Source organism: Oryctolagus cuniculus, chromosome 12 (assembly GCF_051225735.1).
Source record: "Oryctolagus cuniculus isolate XC-2025 breed Fujian yellow rabbit chromosome 12, ASM5122573v1, whole genome shotgun sequence".
NCBI classification, from domain to species: domain Eukaryota; kingdom Metazoa; phylum Chordata; class Mammalia; order Lagomorpha; family Leporidae; genus Oryctolagus; species Oryctolagus cuniculus.
This window is the reverse complement of record NC_142878.1, coordinates 39,080,419-39,094,269: the sequence shown is the minus strand read 5'-3', so window position 1 is coordinate 39,094,269 and position 13,851 is coordinate 39,080,419. Positions and strand designations below refer to the sequence as shown.

At 51.1% G+C, this 13,851-nt stretch overlaps 1 protein-coding gene across 1 annotated transcript; it reads right to left on the bottom strand.

The window, feature by feature from the left end:
- Positions 1 to 346: 346 nt before the first annotated feature.
- NKX2-8 (NK2 homeobox 8) lies at positions 347 to 4,984 on the bottom strand. Its single transcript, XM_002718148.6, has 2 exons — positions 2,286 to 4,984; positions 347 to 1,637 (listed from the first exon to the last, which is right to left on the bottom strand). Exons 1-2 carry the CDS (start codon positions 2,440 to 2,442, stop codon positions 1,084 to 1,086), a joined length of 711 nt encoding a protein of 236 aa, XP_002718194.1. The 5' UTR covers positions 2,443 to 4,984; the 3' UTR covers positions 347 to 1,083.
- Between the last annotated feature and the right edge of the window lie 8,867 nt (positions 4,985 to 13,851).

The window sequence follows — 13,851 nt, the reverse complement described above, 5'->3', positions numbered from 1 at the left end:
AGACAAGAAGGCCTAACAGGCCCGGTGCCCACTCCTTACCTATCTCCCGGGGCCCTTCCTCCCAACCTGCACCTGGCACCCTGCAGTGGGCGCAGGAGAGCGGGGTCGTCACACCTCGGAGAGAGTCACCGACGGCCCAGGAGGCCCGAGGGCTCTGGAGGCCTAGGCGGGAGCAGTTACAGGTGCGAACGGTGGAACGCTACATCCCCGGGCCCAGAGTGGTTCATGGCGCCTGCCCCAGCGGCGGGCCACCGAGTCTCCCTCAGACAGTCCTCCCTCCGGCGGCAGCTCCCAGCCAGCTTTGCATTTCTTCACTGGGTTGCCCTCACTCCAGCCCACCCCATCCGGCGGCTGCGCCTGGCCAAGGAGCCCGGAAATCACAGCTAACCGAGGCTTTCGCGGGCCAGACGTGGGGCCCCACAGTCCCTGAGTCCTGGCGCCCCAGCCCTGGAGACTGCCAGCCTGCGGCTAGGGCTGCTCCGGGGCGCGTGCACTCGGCCTCGCTGGAGCGCTCATTCTGCCTTGAGACCTTCAAGGTTGACTTTTGGGGTCTGAAAGGCCAGAGGACCCGGGAGCTTCGGCGCCCCCCTCCCCTCATTCTTCTGCACCAAAGGCCAGGTGGGCACTGAGATCTGCCCTTAGAGTCAGCAGGCGATGGGCTCTAACGTAGCCCGCGAGCGCTTCGAACTCCCACCAGGCCAGTGAGCCGCAGGCGCTCAGGGCACCCAACCTTTCACATTGGATTCTCGCACCACAAAAAGGCAAAATACTCTATTTCTTTTAAAAATAAGTTGCTTCCCATACAAACCGCTATTTAAAAATATACAAACAACACTCGAGCAATAAAACCTAGCTCTGGGGTTGGCGGTCCAGGGCAAGGCAAAGGGGAGAGCTGGGCGAGAGGTCCCTGCTAGGCTTTGGCCACGGCTGCTGCGGGCTGACCAGGGGATCCTGGCGCCCTGGCAGGTGCAGCCCGCACGGAGGCGGCCCCCAGGGCTCCAGATGTTGGACTGTGGCCCTTGCTGCGGCCAAGGAGCAGCGCCAAAAGTTTGCAGGTAGCCCTGACTGCCCCCCACGGCGGCCTCACCAGTTCCAGGAGACTAGGGCTGGGGACGCTAAGTGCTGGTAGGCGGGAAAGAGGCCGAGCGCCGAGCCGGGCCCGAAGGCGGTGTAGCCCGGCAGGGGGCAGGCGGCGGCCCCGGGCGCGCCGCACTTGTCCTGGGCTGCAGCGGTGCCTGGCTCGCCGCCGCCGCACGGCTGCCCGTCACGCACCAGCACCGGCACCACCACTCGGCGCAGCAGGCTGGGCGCGCCGTGCAGCTCCGCGCAGGCGGCCAGGTCGGACGGCTCGGCGGTCCCCGGTGCGCGCGCGCGCTTCAGTTTGTAGCGATGGTTCTGGAACCAGATCTTGACTTGCGTGGGCGTGAGGCGCAGCAGGCGCGCCAGCTGCTCGCGCTCGGGCGCCGACAGGTAGCGCTGCTGCCGGAAGCGCCGCTCCAGCTCCAGCGTCTGCGCCTTGGAGAACAGCACTCGCCGCTTCTTCCTCTTCTCGGCGTCTGAACCCGGAGACGCGGGCAGGGCGGACGGCCGCTGCGACAAGTCAGGCGGGCCGGTCTCCGGGCTGCTCTCGTCCGAGGCTGAGGACGGCAAAGGAGACATGACTGATGAGACGCCTGTCCCCCGGGACGCGGAGCCGCTGGCCCGAGGGCGCCCGCACCCCTCCGCACGCGGCTTTCAGGGCCGGACCGCGTCTTTCCCTGCGTTCACGACTGGACACCTACCTCTCCGAATTTAGTGACATTCATCACCAGGCCTGAGGTCGTACCCCCAAAAAAACCCATCCCGGGACCTCTTAAAATGTCAGATGTCCGGCCTGGCCGCTGCGCTGGCCGAGCGATTCACCATGAGCTGGGCCTCCAGCACTGGCCCCCTCCAGGCCGAGGGTTGCAAAGCCCTTAGTGGGGGGTGGAAAGTCAGCTTAGCCAAGGTCTAAGGAGGCCTGGAGAAGGCTGTGTTTTCAGGCACGTCAGAGGAATGTTACAGATACCATGACTCCTAGGAACCCTCCAATCCCGAGCACTTGTGCCAGGCTCAGGGATCTGCTCCCAGGATGTGCGGACCAGGGCGCACAGGACAGGGGCTGGAGGAGGCCGCAGCCTCCGGTTCCAAAGCTGAGGCAGTCCAGAGTCGGAGCTGGGATGTCGGCTTCCCTGTCCCGCACGGGCCGGGCGCCTGGCTCTGCCCGCCTCCCTCCCCCGCGCCACCGCACTCCTCCGCTCACTCACAGGGGTAGTGGCCGCGCTCCGACTCCAGCCAGGCGGAGCAGGGGGTGGGCCGGGGGCCGCGCGGCTCTGGTTCCCGCCGAGGCAGGTGCTGCGCGTCCTGCTCCGGCAGATCCAGGAGGCTGCGCACGGTGAAGCTGAGGCGTCCAGAGGTGGCCATGGCCGCGGAGGGGACGGAGGCGGGGGCAGGGGCAGGGCAGACTGGGGGCCGAGGGGCGGCCGGGGACGCCGCTCCTACAGATGGGCGTGGGAGGCGCTCGCCATGCGCAGGCCGCGGGGATATTAGCGCATTTACAGCAGAATCCCTGTTTATATAAACAGCTCTCCCCACCCGGGCCGCTTTGAAAGCCGAGGTCCGGGGCTCCGGGGTGTTAAGTACCTGAATCAGCGCTGGACCACGGCTGGGGCGAGCCCGGAAGGTGCCACCTCCGCCCCCGCCCCGCCCCGCGCCCCGCCCCTCGGTGCCCCGTTACCTCCCAGAGGCGGCAGGAAGCAGGCTTCGGCATTAGGGATTCCGTCTGATTAGCCCAAAGTGGGGACAGATAATGGGGATTGTTACCAGTGAATAACATCTTGGGTGGCGAGCGGTGGCCGCCACCCGCCCGACCTAGCTCCGGCTTCCTCCTCCTCCCCAGCTGACTTGGGGCCGGGCCCCGCGGGAGGGCCGGGAGGGGTGGAGGCGGCATGGGTGGGTTTATGGGCACCCAGGAATTTATTCCCTGTTTGCTTTATTCCTCGAGCTTGTTTGCTGGAGTGTTGGTTTCCCGCAATGATCCGGAAAGTGATTTACAAAGCGCCGTTAAACTCTGGCGCGCTCCGTTTCTCTTTTTGGTGGGGGCCCTGTAAGGATTCAGGGCGAGAAGTTCCCGGAGGGCTCGGGGAGAGGCCTGGCAGCTGCGCTGGCGAAAGGTTTGGGGACCAACGGAATCCCCAGCTACATGCCCGGTCCCACAAGCAAGCAAAACGGAGGCGGCTGACGGCCCGCTGTAGCTTGCCAGGTCCCGGTTCGGTGACCGAGCTCTGCAAAGTCCGGCCCCTGCCCATTCTGGGTCCCCTGGACCGCGGGGGTTCTCAGGGCGGCCTAGGAGGACCGTGGGACCTCCCGGGCGTCTCCAGGAGCTCTCGCAAGACTAGTGCGCCTCAGCCCCCTTCGCCTCGACTGCAGTCTCAGGGCGTGGGCTGCAGCCAGCGCGCAGGACCCGGCCGGGAGCTCCCAGAGCTGCATACCCCAGCACGGCTGCCGGGCCTGGCTCGGGAACTGGGCCCGCCAGGCTAATGATCCAGCCGGTCTAGAGAGTCTCCTAATCTTCCAACCCTTACCGTACCACCCAGAAAACGATCTGTGTAGGCGGCTCAGAGCTGGCGGGCATGGATACGTCTTATTGGCCGATGGCCTGGCCCTGACCGCGCCCTGTTTGAGGCCTCTCCTGCAGCTAGTGGTTTGGGTATTTGCTAAATTTCACTCATGGGCGCTGCACTTGGATGGCGCCACTCGAAGTCCTGGGCTCCGCAGAGGTTGAATTTGAACCCATTCCGAACGCGGCGGCCGCAGTCCCGCGCACCCTCCCCAGCAGGATCCCTACCAAGCGTGCCGGAGGTGCCCGGGGCTGCGCTGCGCGCTGGGTGGTCGGGCGGAGGCAACCCCAATACTGGCCAACTGCTAGGCCGCGGACAAAAGGGAAATGGAGCTCGACGCCCCGGACCTGTTGGAAGCATTTGTTCCAGTCAAGATTTTGCATTTGTTCAGTTCGGAATAATGCGTGATTGACGCCTGCTCACAATGCGCTTTAACGCGCCAGGATAAATCGGAGCTTGTCCGGTGTTGTCATGGTTTTCAATGGGGTTGAATGGGATTGGGAGCAAGATCGACTCTGCTGGCCGTCTTTCCGCGGCCCTGGCAATAGATTTATTAGTTATGTCTTTTTAAATAAGATTAAATTGAAATGATTTGGCTGTTCTCCCTGCAGACGGGGCCAGAGGGCGAGCAAGGGGCGGGGGAGGCAGGAAACCCGGCGCGCACCCAGCCCCCGCACCCAGGCGGTGGCTTCCGGGAGAGCGGGTAGGTAGAGCAGCAGCCCAGGGCCTCGTGCACCGGCCTCTGGCTGGAGCCCGACGCCTGGAATCCCTGGCAGCCTATTTCCCCAGCTGGAAGCGGAGGGAGGGCGCCGACGCGGGCAGTCGTAGAGAAGTCTTAGGAGAGACTCCCAAATTCGGACCTGCCAGCACTTCGAGGTCTCGTGCTGTGGAAGGGGCTCCGGCCTGTGAACCTCTGGCCCTGGCTGGCTCTCACCCCCTCCCTGCTCTGAGTCTCCCATCTCGCTCATCTGAAGGCCCCGTCAGCCTTAGGATTCCATCGTTGTGGTGACGTTTAGCAGGGGCCTTTTGGGCCCCTTCCTCCCTGGTCCTTGAATTCTCACCGTGAGGACTCTGACTGCGCCTGCCCCTAGGAGAGGAGGCAGCATCTATCTCTGGGTTTCCCAAGGGCCCTCCACAGGAGTGGGTGCGAGGGCCTTACAATTTTGGACCGAAGACAAGTCAGGAGAAGCAAAAGAAGAGTCTTGCCTTGGGTAACTGACCTCTCTTAGCCTTTTAATCTATTTAACATCCTAAGCCCACACTGACGTGTAGAAATAAGTAAATGGCACTCTTCAGCTCTTAAGAGCTCTTCAGCATCAAATATTTGCTTTTACTCTTAGTGTTTGGCTCCCAAAGCAGAGATACACCCCCCCCCCATCTATCTAGCCAAGTGCTCCCCCAGGGAGACTTGGCCCTGGGATTAGTTACAAATATTACTTCTAACTTCACATTCCCCGACCCAGGAAGTGTTTCTGGGTCCCAGTCTGCGTTTTTGAAAAATCCCTGGAAAAACCCTGTGGCCCCTGGTTCCAGAAGGTGCAGCAGCTGGGTCCCTCCTTGCAGTCCCTCTTCCTCCCCTGGGAGATCTCAGCTGTTTACCAGCCTTCCCCTCAGCTCAGCTGGGGGGCTTTATCTAAATTACCTCCAAGACCCAGAGCCCAGGGGCTCCAGGAGGGTGTTCAGTATCAACCCTGCCTTCTGCAGAAATGCAGAAAGGAAAGAATCAGGATTGCTAGGGAACCGGGCTTTTTATTGCAACTTGAAGACATGGGAGTATCAAATCAATTCGACATTGGGTCAGCAGAAAGAAAAGGTCAAGACACCATTTTTCCGACATCTTGGAAATATACATAAGGATTGTCTGCATTTCACAAGATATTCTTAGAATCAAGAGTAAACATCTTATTAGACCTCCTGTTCAGGCTTTGAAATGTTGTTTGGTGTTACAAACACTTGAACTTATTTTACAACTCAGCGTAGCCTGTGAATATTATTATTTCATTGGATAAGTATTTGTTTCCCCATAATTTAATGTGGTGTGTCTCAATTCCAGGAAGCATCGTTGATCCTTAGGCATCTGTGATGTAGTGAAGCTGTCTGGGTGTGCTAATCATCCTTTTAAATGTATCATCCAGAGCTGATCATCACTGCTACATGCTTAAGAATTTAAGACTAGAAAATTCTGAAATAAAACTAAAGTATCTTGATTTTTAAAAAAACATGATTGTGTCTATATCTTGCATTCTGTTTTTAAATCCTTCCATTTTGGTTAAGTGTTTCACAAAATCCTGCAAATCTATACAGTATTGAAGAGAGGCAACATTGCAAATTCCCCTTGATAGATGGAGGGCTCTCAGCTGCCAGGACGTTTTTCTGTGCCTCATAGCAACTGCTCTCTTCTCTTTATCAGTATGCTGGTTAAAACAGCGAAAGGAAAATAAAAATGGGCTACTGACACCTCCAAGAAGAAGTGGATGATCTTGATTGGCCATAGGATGCAAAGAAAAGGCAGCATTTAAAATCAGACCTCTTTGCCTTCCCTTCTGAAAACTAGTCGCCATGAATAAGTAAACATTTCCCTTTTAATGGCTGATCATCAATTGCCTGGTGGTGGTCCTGGCCTGGCTGGTACTGATGATATTTACATATAGGACCAGCCACAGCCATTACTTTCAGCCTGGGAATTTAGTCCACCTTTGAAATGGGCTCTAGATTTTAGTGTTTAACGCCAAAGGACAAGATTTGAATTATCCCACCTTAGGTCTCTTTAAAATACTGACTTTACACTATGTCCTTGTCCTTGATCTCCAGGGCTGAAGTCTTTCTTTCCTCACATGTCTATCCCATTGTTTAAGTACATACTGCAGAAGGAAAAAAAAATGGATATGCGTAAAATGTTCCAAAGAATTTTTTAATGGGTTTAATGAAATATCCCTGGTCTCTATTTCCTAAAGAGCCAGCAAGTAACTTTTTACTTTTAAAAACTAATTTATTGAATGTTTTTGGTCTTTCTCAAGCTTTACAGTTGTATAAGGGTGTCTTGTCGGTGTGGCATGTAAGTTGTCAGAGTGATGGGAATACAACTTGGTGGGAGGGCTGTCAAATCTTATTTGTCTGGAGTTGAGCGTCTTAGTTTTGTGTAAGCATTTTTTGAAGGTACCAGTTTAGACTCTGTTGCTTGACTGATGCAGATTTAGTTCCTGTAAATCAGGATCATTATTGCTGTTTACATAATAAAGGTGAAGGCCTTCCATCCCAATGAACACCATTCACAGATACAGACTGGGTAGGCTGACCCCAGCACACTGTGTGATGCCAACCCCAGCACTTCCCACAACACTCCCTGCAGGTGCACACTGAACACCACCACCAGCACTTCAGCTCAAAGCAGTTAGTGTTGTGTCTTTGTCCTAAATTATTCATGCAGTAGGATGGGGCCTTAAGAGATACCTTTACTTGGTTCTGAAGTCAACTTTATTAAAGGGACATTTCTGTCTTTTTTTTTTTTTTAACAATTTAAGCCAATCACTCTGCAGAAGTATTTGTTATGTTAGCATTTGGTGAACACAGAGACTATAGCCTGTGAGCAAGCTAAAGAATCAAATATTCAGTTTTCTCATCAACAACGGTGAATTTAGGGATAACAAACTGTCCCTTTCTGTTTTATTCATTTGAGAATGTTTTTCAATGTGCACTCACACGTCTTATCCTGTCCTGAGTCCGGGTAGATTATCGAGAAGAAGCAAAGCTTAGAGAGAGACTTAAAGGCATACGGACTGTGATACCCCTAGAATTGAGGAAATTAGTGAGGAGGATGAAAAGGACCTTAAGAAGAGGGCAATCTATTGTCACAGAACATGCTAGAAAAGAATGCTTTGGAAGGTTGCACCAGCTTAGAGCCCCAGGTTCAATCTGATTTGATCAACTTAGAGGAAAAAGGCATGAACAAGTGAGTTCCAGTTGACAGTGGCTTTTATAGTATTCCCCAGAGTATTTATGTTTCTAAAAGTGAATGATAACAGATCAACCTTAGCTTTTAAATCACACCATGCTTTTCCAGATCCTGTTTAATTTACTCTTAGAATTTCCTTGGGAAAAGCATGGTCGCCTCCGCCAACAGGAAGCAGAAGTGTTCACCAGGAGCACAAAATGATAACCTGCAGGAATTTGCCCCCCACAAATAAGTAAAAGAGCTGTGTGTGTTTACAGCAGCGTCTGGAAGTCGCTGAGCCAGCAAAGGTAGCTGGCTTTGTGTTCTCCACTAAATGGGTGTTTGCACTGAAGTCACATGCTGCACAAAGGAAACAAAACAAAATAAAAATGTCCTTCGTGTTCTGGTTTTCAGTCGTTTGTGTGAGGAGGTTCTTGGCCTTTATGGCTGCAGTGAAAAGTTCCTCATTGGAAGGGGACATTCCACTCACCCTGCTTCTTGTGCACAGGGAGCTTACCATGGAAACTACCTCTGGCGCCATCAAATATATAAACGACAACGCTCCATGGGCATTTTAGGTTTAGCTGTGGCTCAGCGACAGGGCATGCAGAAGGGGGTTTAGAATTTCTGGAGAGATTTATTGTTCTGCTTGTCTTGCTCTGAGTCTTCAAACCCATAAATTGGACTTATTCAGATTAGGAAACAACTAAGAAATGACTTCAGCTAAGGAAATTCTCTCCCATACTAACATGTATGCTCTATGTATTGATCGCAAGTTATGTATGGTAAAGCTATACTTTTTATGGTTGATTTTTTTAAATAATAGCCTCTGTATCCCCAAGATAAGAAATTCCTCTTCAGTGTTTGTACTTTTTGTATTTAATTAAGCATGGCTTTTATTTAAGTGAAACAGACAAAAATGAAAACCCCACAATGTCTTTTACTGAACATGTTTGTTAATAAGCTCCATCCTAAACTGTCATTGACTTATCATTAAAATAGGAGATTTTGCTTTATAATGTGAACTGGAGGAAACAAGAGAGGGCTTTGCAAAACTTCTATGGCGTCTTTTTAGGTTTCACCTGCTTGTCAAGCTCTCATTTGATTTATGGCCAGCCCAGGTCACTCCTCCTTGGTCTCCAGCCCTCTCTGCCCATGGCCACGGGAAGCAGTCCTAGGGATCGTCTGTGTGTGACAACATCCTTTCCTGGGTTTCCTTTGCTCATTTCCATTACCAGCTCCTCACGGTGAGGCAGTTTACGTGAGCTAGACAGAGACTCCCAGAAGGCTATGTATGGTATCAGCATGGGTGCATTTTGGATACACAATGAAAACCTGGTTCTTTCCTTTGCCACTAGAAGCATGTGTGTGTTTGGATGCTTTGGAGTGTGAGGAAGAAATAAATGACCACACTGAAGCTGCTCGTTTGAGCTTTGCTACTTCGAAAACAAATATCAAAAGCTTTTTTTTTAATTATTAAGCAAAAGGATTGGGCTGTAAAATCAGAAGGGAAAAAAACTCAAAGATATGTGTGTCTACAGTTAGACATTTTATTTCTTACATGTCATTAAAATGATTCTATGCTGATGAACTCATTGAACGTTCAGATGCCAAATGATCACACAATATTGTTAGCAGGCCATCCCTGGTGAATTTAGTCTTCTGGGTTCTTCTATAACAAGAATAAAATAGAAACCACCTAGATTCCATAAATAATCATTTCTCTTCTAGAACCAATAGGAGCAGTAGGTGAATATCTCTTTACCTACATCACACTTTGCTTTTCTGTTATTGCAATTGTCTTTCTTCGGGGAGAGATCCCGAGGCTCCGAAGGGCAGACTGGGGAGGGGGACGCAGGCGGCCGCCATCTCTAACTGCAGGAATGGGCCCGGTGAAGGGAGGGAGGGGGAGAGGAGAAAGTGAGAGAGTGCCTGCCGCTGCCCGGTGGTCTCCCAGCCTGAGCCAGCCCAGCCGGGGATTCGCCCTGGCTGGAGGGCCGTCCGAGGAAGGTGAGTGGCAGGCAGTCGGTTTTGTCACCTCAGCCCTGTCACAGCACGAAGCAGAGAGAAGAAGGGGTGCGATGGTTTTGTGCAGATCCAGTTCAGGGACCTGAAGGCCCTGCACAATTGAAAAGTCCAAGCAGAGAGGAGCCTGCCTCTGGGAATGCTGTTGCGATTTCATTCCTCCCTTGCTTCCCTTATTTTCTCCCTTCTTCTTTTCTTTTCCCAGCATCAGTGACGGGGAGTGTGCTTTCGTCCGGCTTCCCCTGGATGTGTTTCCAAACAGCTTAGTCCCTCACAATGCTAATTGGCCGGCTCAGAAACCCTTTGCAAGTTGCATTTTTTTTTTTAAGAAGTTAACTCACCCTAGCAAAGACTATAGAATGAAAACCAGTTAAAAGCCAGTGAGGACAAATGTGTCTTAAATCGAGGATGAAACAAAGGGAAGGTGGGGGCACATCCCCCAATGTTAACAGGCAGAAAGCTGCACGTGCACAATGGGTAGGGGAGCGACCACCCAAGGTGATTCGCTTCAGTTCTGGGCTCGGCGGCAGAGACGTGGATCCTGGGGGCCTGGACGGCCGCCTGGAGTTTTGCTCTGGACGGAGCCGAAGTGGCCAGAATCCTCTTCCTGTTCCATGCTACCCTGTGTCAGTAGCCAAGTTTCTCCCTCCAAATACAACTAAAATACCAGGAGGTCTGCACTCCGGTTGCTGTGGCCGGCAGCCACACTCCTGGTGGATCCAGAAGGCTGTTAACTAGAGTGACTGAGCACTAATTAGTGTCAATTGAATTACAGGATTATACATCCCCTCCAGACCCCACCACAGGGCTGCCCACCCACGAAGATTTATCACCAGCCGCAGGCAGGTCCCCGGAGAGGCAGCGGTTTGTGGGAATTGTAATCCATAAATATATGGTAAGTAAGTCACAAGCAGGGAGCACCAAGCTGGTGCAGAGGGCGATCTAGCCAGGTGCAAGGAAGAGCAACCTGATTTCTCTTGTCAACACGCACAACCCGGTCAGAAAGAACCGGATCTGTGTTTGAAGTCTGACTCTCCCAATTACACCTGAGTGATCTGGATCGAACTTTGCAATTTCTTTGAGCCACCGTCTCCTCACATGTAAAGTAGAAATAATATTCATAGAGGTGTGAGGATTGTGTGCAAAGTGCAGTGCTGGCCCACAGGTAGCAGGTGCTCAGTTAGGGCAGTTGTTGCTGTTAGAATAATATCTCCCTTGGGGAAGTAGGCTACACAGTGGCAAAGTGGAGTTTTACCCTCACCAAACCAATGGGGGCTGCCTGTGGCAAGCCTGAGTTCATCCCTAGTCATGGGCTAAAGGAAACTCTATCTAGTCCAACTCTTCCAGACAGAAGAAAGGAAACCCGGGAGGGAGGGTAGGCGCCTTGCCCCTCGGCTCACAGAACTTGGCTTGGAGCCCAGGTTTCCCTAATCTGGGGTTCTTTCTACTTCAGCACACCCTGCATTACTGCTCTCTGAAGTAGCTTTTCTTCCCCTAACAGAGGAAGGGAAAAGCTGCGTCTGGAAGACGTCTTTCAACTCGGCAGCATTTGCCAGCTCGCGGCTCACCGGCTTGCTCCTCTGCCTCTCCAATCTGCAGCTAGTGCAGAGGCTCTCACTGCACTTACTAGGAGGACAGAGGCGCCGGAGCCCAAATGTTTTCATTTCTGGGTACCTCGGTAGCTGCTTCAGGTCTCTGTGCTTCCTAGCGTGTGAATCCCTGAAGTAGCCTTTGAATCCTCTCAATTCAACCAAAGCATCTTACAGGGAAAGTTCCCTCCCTCCAGTCCATGAGAAAATACCAGGTAAGAACAGAATCAGATGAATTGGGAGCATATGTATTTATTTGTCTGCAAAGGACAAGAGACAAGCGAATGTTGACTGCTTTAGAAATGTATTAAGTTTTATAAAAAGAAGAATTCTTTGCCTAGGAGGAAATAGAAAGCACTTAACGGAAGACTGTGCCGCTCACATCAGGCCCCTGGATTTCCTGGGCGACCTGGGGCAATGCAGTGTGGGGGAGGGGAGGGCCCTGTGTTCCTCATCATCTGTGTTTGCCCAAAGGGGGGGGGGCGGGGGGGGGGCTGCAGCGTCCCTGTTCTGCAGGGAGAAATGAGCTGGCTCCGAGTCTGTCCTCACAGCCAAAGCCACGCACTACCCCCTTCTCTTGTTGTCTAAGCTCCTTTAGCGCTCAGAGTCACAGCATCTGATTTCCCCCTTAGTCTCTGAACACTGCAGAGGCACGAATTCCATCTTCCCAGACTGTAAGCCTCTCCAGGACAGGTCCTGTAAGCTGTACTTCCTCTCTATTCTCCAGAGAAATAGCTGTTCTATTTTTTTTTTTTCTGATCGATATGAGACTATACTGCTAAGTACAAGACAAGCAGACTTGGTTGGTGTGACAACATTTCATCAGAAGGAACACTTTCCCCTTTGCCATAGTGCATATACTCAGATGAGAAATACGAGCCAAGACGAATTTCCCATCCCACTGAATGGCTCTCGAAGTGTTTTCTGCCAGAGGTATTGTGCGGTGCCATGGGCAAAGAGGACATTGGCAGAGGTCACCCCTTACTTGAAAGAAATAGTAATCCTTCTGCTCTCAGGACATACTCCAAGGGATTGTGTTGTTCTGGCTCAAAAGTTCTGTTCCCTTAGTCTGCACAAGACACAATAGATCATAGCAGCTGATTTAGAACAGTTACCATCCAGTGTATAAATATGTAAACATGGGTAAGTATGTATTTAGACAATTTAAAAGTGTGTCTCATTTACCCAATTATAAACAGCTGTCTGAGAGCAATTACGATTTATCATGTAAATGCTTATTTGCATAATTCAAAATATGAATATTATTTGCTTGATAAAGACTGTAAATAAATGGCAACCCAAACTTTCTCATGCTCAGAGTCTGATGCTAAGTTTTTACCGTTCAGAGTAAAAGAGTATTTTGTTCAAAACAGTACTTCCTTTTTGTAGCTCTACTGGGTTCAAGTACTTGTAATTTGACAAGAAAAAAAGCAAAAGTTTAAAAGTAGAGATGACTGGTTGAGAAGTCAAACAAGGTCACCCTACTCTGCTACTTTTATTCCTAGAAATTTTCTGGGTAGGGATGATGAATGGTCCTAGAACTACCTTCACTGAGTGTGAGCATTTAAAAAAAAAAAGAGTATTTATTTATTTGAAAGGCAGAGTTACAGAGGCAGACGCTGAGAGAAGGAAAACAGAGGTCTTTTATCCACTAGCTAGTTCACTCCCCAAATGGCCACAACAGCTGGAACTGGGCCAATCTGAAACCAGGAGCCTGGAGCTTATTCTGGTTCTCCAATTCAGGTGCAGGGGCCCAAGGACTTGGGCCATCTTCTACTGCTTTCCCAGGCCACAGCAGAGAGCTGGATCAGAAGTAGAGCAGTTGGGACTTGAACTGGTCTCCATGTGGGATGCCGGCACTGCAGGTGGTGGCTTTACTTGTTATGCCACAGCACCAGCCCCTCAGTATGAGTATTATGTATCAGTATTATTATGGTGAATTCTTCTAGGGCATTTAGCATATTAGTGTATGGACTGCAATTTGTTAAACACATAATTTTTAAAAATATATCATTATTGTTAAAAGTGTGGGACTACTAAATGAGTAGGTTTCTAAATGCAATAAGGAATATTTCTTCTTAAAACAAAACTATTCCGCTTATGTGGAAGCAAGTACTAAAATGTGGATATGAAAACTCCCCCTCAGGCATTACCTGATGTGTTAGTTAGTTACCAAGGGCACCCCATAACCAATCATCACCAACTTTGCGGCTTAGAACAAGAGAAATCTGTTCTCTCACAGTCCGGGAGACCAGCTGTCTGACGTGAAGATGGTAGCGGGGCTGTGCAGGGCCCAGAGGTTGGGAATTGAAGGTCTCTTTTGGGATATACGTTCTCCCCACTACACCCAATGAGAACCAATACATCAAGTCATGTCCCTGAGTCTTACAGGATCCTGAAATACTTTCTAAATCACTTTCCCCTCAAAGCGAATTTGCATTTTGCCTGGTTTTAGCATTAGGTGGAATGCTATGTTATTTGAGAATTCATATGTAATATGTGTCATATTCTTATACAGTACGTTCAAGAAGTATCGATTCCAGCTGCTATGTGAAAACCTTGTGATGAGAGCTCTCTGATGAGCAGACTATGCATTTAACCAGAACACTTCTTTCTTCTGTTATTTTCGACAAACAAAAGTTCATGATCTTTCCCTGAACTTGATGCT